The sequence below is a fragment of the Argentina silus genome, assembly GCF_951799395.1.
Source record: "Argentina silus genome assembly, chromosome: 22".
In the NCBI taxonomy this organism is placed as follows: Eukaryota; Metazoa; Chordata; class Actinopteri; order Argentiniformes; family Argentinidae; genus Argentina; species Argentina silus.
Window position 1 is genome coordinate 2,122,648 of NC_139676.1, and position 11,581 is coordinate 2,134,228.

An 11,581-nucleotide genomic window follows, 5' to 3' on the forward strand; every position below is an offset into this window, starting at 1 on the left:
CAGCCCCCACTCTTGGGAACACTCTCCTGAACCATCATAGAATCCAGTACGCTCTTCGCCTTCAACAGTCCCTCAAAACCCATCTTTTTAAACTTGCTTTTAATCTTGAACTGTTTTTATTGTTGTTTTTACTGATTGTGCTTTTGTTTTACTTTTTATTTATCTATCTATTGTTGTTCTATGTAGTGTCTGAGTACTGATAAAAGCGCTATACAAAATAAATGAATTCTTATTATAATTCTTATTATTACTATACAGCAGATATGATAGTTATTTGATATTTGATAGTTATCATAAACAATGATGATAGTAATACCAAATTCCAAGTACCAAACAATGCACCATAGATACCGTAGAATGTCATTGAGTAAATAAATACACAAACACACACAAACAGGTTTTACTTGTCTTTTATTTCATGATTAATAATCACATCACTAGTTAACAATTAATCACAATGAACATCTCTTTCATACCAAATTACATTACATCTCAAATCTGAGGAGTAGGAGGGGGAGGGGAGGGGGAGGGGGAGGGGGGGTCGGGGACAATGAACTAACTTCATCTATGACAGATGCCTACAATCCGTAGTCTCATAGAATAAGACACACTAGGCGTGCCCTACTGAAGGAAGAGGAAGCACAGCTACAAGCTCCTTGTTGCTGCACAGGAGCTCTCTACATAACACATGCCGAAAGACAGTTTAGTTTATACTGTTAGTGTCACATGGATGTGTGTGTGTGTGTGTGTGTGTGTGTGTGTGTGTGTGTGTGTGTGTGTGTGTGTGTGTGTGTGTGTGTGTGTGTGTGTGTGTGTGTGTGTGTGTGTGTGTGTGTGTGTGTGTGTGTGTGTGTGTGCGTGTGTGTGTGCGTGCGTGGAAGGGACGTCTACACGACATTCAAGGGCTGTGTGTGTCAGGTGCCGCATATGGGAGTTGTTTATGTGACAGACTGAGTTCAAACCCACGTCCTCTGTGTGTAACTGAGTTAACCCACCGAGCTAAAGCCAGTCCATTACCATCTCGGCCTGCTGTCCCCATACTGGACTAAACACACACTTCCTTCCTTCCTTCTCGCAGTCAAATTGGATTTAGTAAGTGTCTTAATCTGTGAATCTTTAAGAAAACGAAAACGAAAACTTCATACATAATATTCATATCTTGCATCTTTAATACATTACATTTTTAAAAACATTCTTGTACTTCAGCCCTTCTTGACAAAGGCAGACTCCAAAAAGCAACAAAGTGACACAACACCACGTCGGTAAACGGGCTCATGAACGTGAAAGCTTCTGTCAGCGTGTCAAGATCCTGCGGCTGATTCGACAACTCTGGTTGGTTTATTCTGCTGTGGTAAAAACGTGTGAGAATAATGTCTATTTACAAACGACTGGCGTGGGGACAGGTGCACCGGGGAGGGAAGGGTTAATAAAATGGACGCCTGACTAACAGGCACAAGGGGAACTGACTTGGGAGCGAAGCCGCATTCCAACATCCACACCAGAACGCCAACTACTCAGCCGCTTCGTCAGGTCATTCCTCTCGTAGCCCGCGAGTGTGGATCTGGAACTAAGCCTGAGGCGACGACCATGGCAACCGGCTCACTGCTACTGAACACACCGACCGACGTCCGGTAACGTGACTGTCCAGTGAGCAAGGTTACCAAGGTTACCGTCACCGTGGAGACTAGAGACCGATCTTTCGCCGTCCCACTACGCCAACAGCCCCCCCCCTCCAACATCGAGCTTAGTTCAGTCACCACCATACACACACATCACTGCTGGGGATTCAAAGTGCTTTATTTAATCAGTGTTAGACTTATTCAGTGGGAAGGATTCTAACCGAGGGAGTGTTTTGGGGGGAAGAAATACCACGTAAATATCATAAGGTGCTCGATAATTTGATCATTTGCTCATTGATTATCTATGCCGTTATTAATCACTACTGTTTCTTCCATACGTAGCAACGCACACATTCCAATAGATCCTAATCAAACTTTATTGACATCAAGCAGCATCACATTATCACAGTATGTGTTGAATTAAATACAAGTAGTTACAAGTGGTTTTAATAATAGGGTGTTGGGACACAAGTGAGGTTCTGGGAACTGCAGCCTTGTTGCAGTTCAGCCTTCAGACCACGAGGCATGATCACACGTGTCCATCTATATCCAGCAGGGGAGGCCGGTGGAAGTAGAAATCGGAGGACGGGCTCGTTGTAACGCATGGAACGGAATGAGGAACGGAATCAAACACCAAAACACCTGTGGCATCATGGTCGTTCCGTTCCATGCATTACAACGAGCCCGCCCGTCCTCCGGTTTCTACCTCCACCAGCCTCCCCTGGTGTCCAGTGGCCAATATCTCTCTCACAGGAGTGGTGTGCCAGCGTTGGGTCTAAAAGGGGGTGGCGTTTAGTGCTTTAGGAGCCGTTCTACCAGTGTTTTAAAGGCAATGGGGTTCCCTTGGACTCTGCCCAGCAACGCATCACATGTCCGACAACCTCCTACAGCAGTCTAACTGTTGTCATTGGGAAATGAGACAGGCTCCGCCCCCGATCCTCATTCATAACCGTGTTACACACTTCCAACAACCGCTTTAGGAAACCTACAGCATGTTAATCAGAGTAAATCATCTTATTTGTTAATTAAAGGAAAACATTTAATGAAGCGATTGTGCCCTATTGTACTGTCTCCATTGACAGAGGGACCAACAGCGTTATAGCAGCCAGTCAAATCCAATCCTAGTCAATATTTTCTTATTACATTACTTTTACAAACACATTTAAGACGTTTTGTCCTCAACAAACTTCAGTCTAGATTGACTTTTTAAACTGTGATTGGGTTTTGTAAAGGTAAAGGTAAAACTATCTGTTCTTGTTGCCCTTCAACGTGACTCTCTACACGTCGTGCCCCGTCACCATGACTACAGAGACTAGGTCACTGGAGGACAGCACAAACATCATTGGAGGATCCCAACCCCCTGCTAGGCCAAACAGGCCTTTCCTCACTCCGTATGCTGCCTCTCCTGACTGTCCAGCCTCCTGTCTGTCTGTCTGTCTGTCTGTCTGTCTGTCAGTCAGTCTGTCAGTCTGTCTGTCTGCCTGCCTGCCTGTCTGTCTGTTTGTCTGTCAGCCTGTCTGCCTGTCTGTCAGTCTGCCTGTCTGTCTGTCTGTCAGTCTGTCTGTCTGCCTGCCTGCCTGTCTGTCTGTTTGTCTGTCAGCCTGTCTGCCTGTCTGTCAGTACCAGACGGTAGGTCACGTGTGTCTGTCTGTCTGTCTGCCTGTCTGCCTGTCTGCCTGTCTGCCTGTCTGCCTGTACCAGACGGTAGGTCAGGTGTGGGCGTGTGTGTGGGAGGAAGCAGCATCCTCAGTGAACACCACTGTACTGTATTGCTTTCTGAGAGATGTAACAGGAAGAGGAAACGGGTATATCTGATGATGAAACAACATAACAACACAGCTCATTATTGTTTACAATAATTTACGCAAAAACACAATACAGAGTTTTTTTTTTTGTTTGTTTTAAAGAGAGATGTTAAATATCCTACTGTTTCAACAGCCTACTAGTTTGTTATTGTTGAGAGTGGTTTCTCAGTGTGGGGGGTGGCAGGTGGGGGGGGGGGGGCGGGGGCGGAGTGAGTTACGAGGGATTATAGAACATACTGTTGTATCATTGGCTAGGAGAGGGGGGCGTGGCTAGGTAGCCCCTGTACACTGGGATCACATGACAGTCCCACATGCTCACAATAAGGGCTTCTTCTCTAATAGCCAGGCTATGATGTCACTATGATGTCACAAGCTACATCTCAGGTGAGGTCTGGGGTCCCCAAAGGGAGAGGTCTGTTCTTCAGGAGGGCTTAGGTTGGGAGTAGGGTTAGGGTTAGGGTTAGGGTTCGGGTTCGGGTTAAGGGGTTTGGGTTAGGGTTTAGGTAGGTAGGGAGCAGGGTTTGGGTTAGGGTTAAGGGGTTAGGTTTAGTAAGGGTTTGGGTAAAGGGGTCTGGGTTAGGGTTAAGGGGTTAGGTTAGGGTTGAGGGGTTAGGTTAGGGTTAAGGGGTTAGGTTTAGTAAGGGTTTGGGTAAAGGGTTAGGTTAGGGTTAGGGTTAGGGTTAAGGGGTTAGGTTAGGGTTAGGGTTAGGGTTAGGGTTAAATAGGGGGGGAAGTGTTACCTATACGGCTAGGCCAGTCACGTAGACAGCAGTGGCTTGTTTGTGATAGTCTCCAGTTAAATGGACACACAGTGTTTCACTGTGGGCGCTGTGATCCAGATTAAGGACTGCGTACAAAACAGTAGAGTAGAAGAATAAGGTAGAATACAGAATACGAGTACAGCGCGTATAACACCAGCAGTGTGAGACTCGTACAGTATAGGTAGAGGAGAAGACTAGTGTGCTGCCGGGAACCAAAGAAGCGGGCAAGTATATTAATATCACTCTGCGCTGATGTGACTTAACTAACACATGATAATGACGCAGAGCGCCTCCACCAGGCCGCTCCACAACACTGCAACACTGAAGCCAGAGCCATCCAGGAGACCAGAGACCACAACCCTCCGACAACGCCACAGCAACGTCACAGGGACGCCTGAACGCCTCAACCATGCTCTTTCTGAAGGGGGTCTGGTCCCAGCTTTAGAATACTAGCTCCAGAAAGAGACCAGAAGACTAGAACAGAGAGGTACCACGAAGAGGAGGAGGAGGAGGAGGAGGAGGAGGAGGAGGAGGAGGAGAGAGCGGCGGAGGGATACCGTATGGTGGTGAGGAGGTGATTAGGCAGGTGTTGGAGGAGTTGGGAGTGTGTAGAGTCCTTGTCCTACTAGCGTACGGTAGTTAGCCTAGCGAACCCCCTGGGCCTATGCCTGTGCCTGGGTTAGAGGGGCCGAACTGGGCAGGGGGAGTGGAGGGGAGGGGAGAGGGGGAGGAGGGGGGAGGCTGGCTGGTGGACCCCAGAGGAACACTTGAGAGAGGTGCTGCGATGGGGGTGGGGGGAAGCGGCCAATCAGGGTGGGCCAGGAGATGAGTTCTGCGCCGTGGTTGGTTGGTGCGAGCCCCGTGCGTTCTCGCCAAAGCTCAGCAGGGGAGACTCAATCTGCAGCGAGGAAGAGGGGGAGGAAAGAGAGGGGAGGGGGGATGGATAGAGGGGGGATAAAGGAGGGAAGCAGAAGAGGCAGAAAGGGAAAGAGAGGAATAAACTGTTATAACAACAGCAAGAAAAAAATTCATCTACACTTTTCTAAAGTCTAAATAATAATAACAATGATTAATAATAAATAAATAATGCGGTATTTGATTGACAACTACAACTACTACCCAACAACTCTGGCATCCCACGTCTGAGGATCATTGCCTTTATCGGCAATTGATTTATTTGGGCTTTAGATGTCCACCACCAGGGGCGTTGGGTCAGGGGTGGGGTACATACTTGTCTCAGGGATGCGTTTGTCCATGCCCAGGTCCCGCAGACCGTCGCCCCCGAAGGGAGAGGGTGTGGCGTCTTTAAAGCCGTTCTCCTTCCCGTTGGTTCCTGCTGTAGCAGCTGGAGTACCACCGGGGGGCGATGTCTTCACCTCGGCCTAGGAGCAGACACAGCAGGTTTTTTTAAGAGATGAGAAGAGAATGGGATATTTTGCCATACACTCAGTCAGGGGAGGCTGTTGGAGGTAGAAATTGGAGGACAGGCTCATTTTGATGAATGGAACGGAGTGAGGAATGGTATCAAACACACATAAACATTACTGTTGTATGTATAAGAAGCACCGTCATTCCTAACATGTATGAGCCTGTATGAAGCAGTGGTGAACCTGGGTACCGGTGCCATCTAGTGGACACAGCCTGTAAATGCACAATGAAAATGCTGCGTCACTCTCTGTAATAGCAACATACACGGACAGCTACTACCATGTTAAAGATGGCTGCATCTGAGACATGAAACTACGGCTGTGTCACCCTCTGTAACAGCATGTAGGCCTACAACGGTGGAGGCTGGCGGAGGTAGAAACCGGAGGATGGGCTCAGTTTTATTCCGTTCCATGCATTACAATGAGCCCGTCCTCCGATTTCTACCTCTGCCAGCCTCCCTGGCCTCCAGAAAGAGAGGAGGATGATAGGCTCACCTTGTTCTGTCCTTCTCCAGGTTCCTCCCCCACGTTGTCCAAGGAGCCCATCTTGGACCTGGTCTTCCCATTCCCCTTGGTGGCCTCGATCTTCACATCTCCACCTCCTGAAGAACCCACTGGGTTAGATGGATGGAGGGATGGACGGACGGATGGAGGGATGGAGAGATGGGAGAGAGAGAGACAGAGAGACTGAGAGAGAGATAGAGAGAGAGAGAGAGAGAGAGAGAGAGAGAGAGAGAGAGAGACAGAGAGCGAGACAGAGAGAGTGACAGAGAGAGAGAGAGAGAGAGAGAGAGAGAGAGAGAGAGACAGAGAAATTCTTACCTGGCTTGTGTTTGATGTTGTCCTTGGAGCCACACTTGGATGTCACCTTGCTCAAGTCAACCTTCTTAGTCAGAATCTGGACCTGAGGGGCAACAGAACAAGATGGCGCCCGTGTTTTACCAAAGTATGAACTATGAATCACCTTCACAGCACTGTTCAGCCCTGATGATGGAGTCAAACAGAGACAGCTGAGATGCAGCAGAGATGTCGGTCTGTGAGGCGTATCCTCTGAAATGGAGTTGAGATGTTTTTCTCAATGAAACAGTAAACGACACAGAGACATACAGAAAGGGAAAGAGATAGATATAAAGCTAGCTATCTCTGGTCACACGGTACACGCACACACACACACACACACACACACACACACACACACACACACACACACACACACACACTCACACTCACACACACACTCACACACACACTCACACACTCACACACAACATGACAGTGAGCTATAGGGAAGGCAGCCATATGAGAGCCCTGGCCCTGAGTCCCAAATCAGCCCCTAGCCCATAGGGTGTAGGGTTCAGTAGGGTGTAGGGTTCAGTAGGGTGTAGGGTGCAGTAGGGTAGGGTGTAGGGGCTAGGGTATAGGGGCTAGGGTGTAGGGGCTAGGGTGTAGGGTGTAGGGTTCAGTAGGGTGTAGGGGCTAGGGTGTAGGGTTCAGTAGGGTGTAGGGGCTAGGGTGTAGGGGCTAGGGTGGAGGAACTAGGGTGTAGGGACTAGGGTGTAGGGTGTAGGGGCTAGAGTGTAGGGTGTAGTAGGGTGCAGTAGGGTGTAGTAGGGTGTAGGGGCTAGGGTGTAGGGGCTAGGGTGGAGGGACTAGGGTGTAGGGACTAGGGTGTAGGGTGTAGGGGCTAGAGTGTAGGGTGTAGTAGGGTGTAGGGGCTAGGGTGTAGGGTGTTGGGGTTGGTTTGGGACTTACGTGGTGTACTTATGTTGCCTCCTCCAGGGAAATGCTAGGGTGTAGGGGCTAGGGGCTAGGGGCTAGGGTGTAGGGGCTAGGGTGTAGGGTGTAGGGGCTAGGGTGTAGGTTGTAGTGTCTAGCTTGTAGGGTGTAGGGGATAGGGTCTAGTGTCTAGGGTGTAGGGGCTAGGGTGTAGGGTCTAGGGTGTAGGGTGTAGGGGCTAGGGTGTAGGGTGTAGGGGTTGGTTTGGGACTGTACTTACGTTGCCTCCTCCAGGGACATGCTTGATATTGTCCTTGGAGCCGCATCGAGACGTGATGTGGCTGAAGTCCAGCTTTTTGTGGACTATCTGAACCTACGAGAACAGCACAGCACAGCAGCAGAGGCCAGGGGTCACTAGAGAGGTCAAAGGTCACTAGAGAGCCTAGAGTTAGTGGAGGAGGGAGGGGGGAGAGGGTGAGGATGGGAATGGTGGGGGGGGGGGTGAGGGGGGGTCACTAGAGAGACTAGAGGTAGTGGGGGAGAGGGGTGGGGTTTTTGGGGGGTGAGGGTCAAGGGACACTAGAGAGCCTAGTTAGTGGAAGAGAGGGGGGGGGGGGGTGAGGCAGAGCCATAGGTATACAAAGCAACATGGGATTCATCAGCAAACTCTGTTTCATACGTGGAACATTCACGGGCGACCATGTTGGCACCGAAGGTTCCAGAACAATCTCCACTGAGAACGAGAACGTACAGTACATCAAATTCTAGAATGTTGGAACATTTGGTGCCAAAATGGAAGCCAGTTTGCCTAGCATGTAAGTCAGTATGTACAGAACATGAATGACTCGGGGGGGGGGAAGGAGCAGCCAGCATGAGGAGGGCAGACGCTCGTCTACGTGTGAATCATAACATGTTAAGGCATTCTGGTAAAAAGGTCAGACACACAACATTCAGCATCTTCTGTACATGCAGACCGTCTCTGTCCAACTCTAGATGATTAAAGCATTGACATAAGTGAACAGAAAGAACGTGCACACACACACACACACACACACACACACACACACACATGCACACACACACACACACACACACACACACACACACATGCACACACACACACGCACACACACACACACACACACACACACACACACATGCACACACACACACACACACACACACACACACACACAAACACACACACGCAAACACACACACACACAAGCATACACACACACACAAGCATACACACACATGACTGCTGTCTCTACCCTGATACCAATGACTGATTGGCTGGGGAATTTCAGTTAAAAAGAAAGAAAGGAAGAAAGAAAGGAAGAAAGAAAGGAAGAAAGAAAGAAAGAGAGCCCTGTTTACTCCCTCTCTTCATCTCCTGAGGCTGCGGCTGAGAGAGATGCCTGCTGGGTAGATGAGTTTTCCGCTGGATGACGCAGGAGGCAGGCGGGCAGGTAGCAGGCTGGGTGACTCATCATTACAAACACACATCCAGGGCCAATGTCTGTTTGTCTCACTGCCTGCGCTGATAACCAGCCCTGCAACTCCCTACTGTAGATCCCTGCTCTAATAACCAGCCCTGCAACTGCCTACTGTAGATCCCTGCTCTAATAACCAGCCCTGCAACTGCCTACTGTAGATCCCTGCTCTAATAACCAGCCATCTCACAGACAACTGCTCTAATAACCAGCCCTGCAACTCTGACTGTAGATCCCTGTAGACTGTAGCTCCCAGATCACAGAGCCTACAGCTGTATGTGTGTGTGTGTGTGTGTAGGAGACTAAACTCATAGACACAGGTGGTGACAGACAGCTGCTGGCCACTGTAATTCATATTCATGTTGTTATTTTGTTCATTTCGACCTTCAAATCACATCACAGACCAAACCCACCGCTGAGAGACACTGGAGGACCACCCAGGCTAGAGAATGATGGTTGAAGTGCTGTGTGTATGAAAATATACCCCAGGGGAGGCTGGTGGAGGTAGAAATCGGAGGATGGGCTCATTGTAACGCATGGAATGATACCATTCTTCATCCCATTCCATGCATTACAATGAGCCGGTCCTCTGAATCCTACAACAGGTCCCTTGAATAATTTCTTCAGAGTGATATCAGAGGAGAGAGAGAGAGAGAGAGAGAGAGAGAGAGAGATTGATCTGCAGGTGAGAGAATGGGAGAGGGGGAGGAGGAAGAGGAGGAGGAGGAGGAGTGTGATGTGGCGATGGTAGGGACTCACTTTGCCCTGGCCGCCCTCTTTGGCCGTGGTACCCTGGGCATCAGTCTTGGCCCGGGCCGAAGAGACCTAGGGAGACAAGCACCCCTGGGTCAGTACCAGGAGACAAGCACCCCCGGGTCAGTACCAGGACACACAGTACCAGGAGACAGGTACCAGAATACAGGTACCAGGAGACAGGTACCAGAATACAGGTACCAGGAGACAGGTACCAGGAGAGACAGGTACCAGAATACAGGCACCAGAACACAGTACCAAAATACAGGTACCAGGAGACAGCTACCAGAACACAGCACCAGAACAGACAGTATCAGGAGATACAGCTACCAGGACACATAGGTACCAGACAACACAGTACCAGAAGATACAGGTACCAGAACACACAGTACCAGGAGACAGGTACCAGAACAGACAGCTACCAGAACACACAGGTACCAGACAACACAGTACCAGGAGACAGGTACCAGAACAGACAGTACCAGGAGACAGGTACCAGAACCAGAGGTCAGTACCCACCACTCAGGATGGATGGATGGATGGATAGATGGAGGATGGATGGATGGATGGATGGCCTGTAGATCATCTATGGATGGCCTGTATATCATCTACCACCTGTCCATGGAAGTACAATGTCAGGAAAGACATAAAATCTAATGTTTCCACACTGCAAATGTCTACTTTTGTATTCATATCTACTCTCTGTTTTTCTCCTCAGCTTCTCTATGAATGTGTGTTCATCTGTTGCATTCCTGTCTTCTCTGCAGGCGATAATGAAACACGTCAGGAGCAGACTCAGCTGAAGTATTGATGATTAATATTGTATGACGTTTCCCTGTGAACATCGCTTTGACAGGCAACCTTTTAAGGCTGTGACAGCAATGATGATGGATGGAAACAAACAATTCTAGGTGAGCAACATTTCTATTCTCCTGGTGTATGAATGCGTCTCTTCACTGTTCTGATCTATTGTTCTGTGTGAATGCATCTGATCCCTCTCTTCTGGGGTCGTATGTGGATACAGATGAACACAGATCTGGTCCTGCACAGGGGGATGAGAGAGAGAGAGAGAGAGATGAGAGAGGAGAGAGAGAGAGAGAGAGAGAGAGAGAGAGAGAGGGAGAGAGACAGAGAGAGAGGGGAGAGAGAGAGAGAGAGAGAGAGGGAGAGAGACATAGAGAGAGAGGGGAGAGAGAGAGAGACTGAGAGAGAGAGAGAGAGACAGAGAGAGAGAGACATAAAGAGAGAGAGAGAGAGAGAGAGAGAGAGACAGAGAGAGAGAGAGAGATAGATGAGAGAGAGAGAGGGAGAGAGAGAGAGGGAGAGAGACAGAGACAGAGAGAGGGTGAGGGGAGAGAGAGAGGAGAGAGGGAGAGGAGAGAGAGAGGACAGAGAGAGGAAGAGAGAGAGAGAGAAAAGCTGAGAAGCGGAGGGAAAATATAGATTGGTGTGAGAAAACACATAGAATGGGGCTTTGAAGTGAAAAACCAACTGTGGAAACCCATGGGGAGAGAGAGGGGGGGGGAGAGTTGGAGATACAGAAAGGTGGAGAGGCAGAGAGAGAAGAAGAAGAAAGAGAGAGAGAGAGAGACAGATGGACAGAGGAGAGAAAAGAAGGGTTAACCTAACAGGCTGTCTCAGGGTAAAGGAAAGCCAGTGGTCAGGGTGAGAACATGACGATGGAATGACGTTGACAGCTGTCATGGATGTGACGGAGCTGTGGAGGAGGTGAGGAGGAGGAGGTGAGGAGGAGGGAGGTGAGGAGGAGCTGTGGAGGAGGTGAGGAGGAGCTGTGGAGGAGGTGTGATCAGGTGGACAGCAGCAGCTGTGGAGGAGGTGAGGAGGTGAGGAGGAGGTGTGATTAGGTGGACAGCAGGCAGCTGTGGAGGAGGTGAGGAGGTGAGGAGGAGGAGGTGAGGAGGAGGTGTGATCAGGTGGACAGCAGCAGCTGTGGAGGAGGTGAGGAGGTGAGGAGGAGGTGTGATCAGGTGGACAGCAGCAGCT

The 11,581-nt window shown here is 49.5% G+C and overlaps 2 protein-coding genes across 2 annotated transcripts in view; one reads left to right on the forward strand and one right to left on the reverse strand.

Moving 5' to 3' along the window:
• Positions 1–392: 392 nt before the first annotated feature.
• LOC310821986 (uncharacterized protein) lies at positions 393–8,030 on the reverse strand (the record flags this gene model as incomplete). Its single annotated transcript, XM_083694275.1, has 6 exons — positions 393–5,083; positions 5,417–5,567; positions 6,108–6,214; positions 6,435–6,516; positions 7,609–7,701; positions 7,977–8,030. 6 exons carry the CDS (start codon positions 8,028–8,030, stop codon positions 5,079–5,081), a joined length of 492 nt encoding a protein of 163 aa, XP_083550401.1. The 3' UTR covers positions 393–5,078.
• A 1,538-nt stretch (positions 8,031–9,568) lies between these two features.
• LOC310821987 (dihydropyrimidine dehydrogenase [NADP(+)]-like) overlaps positions 9,569–11,581 on the forward strand; it is a gene marked incomplete at both ends in the record, with an annotated part of 13,631 nt that continues 11,618 nt past the window's right edge. Inside the window, one exon of the mRNA XM_083694276.1 lies at positions 9,569–9,746. Within this exon, the coding sequence (XP_083550402.1) occupies positions 9,569–9,746 (178 nt within the window). The remainder of the gene's footprint in view (positions 9,747–11,581) is intronic.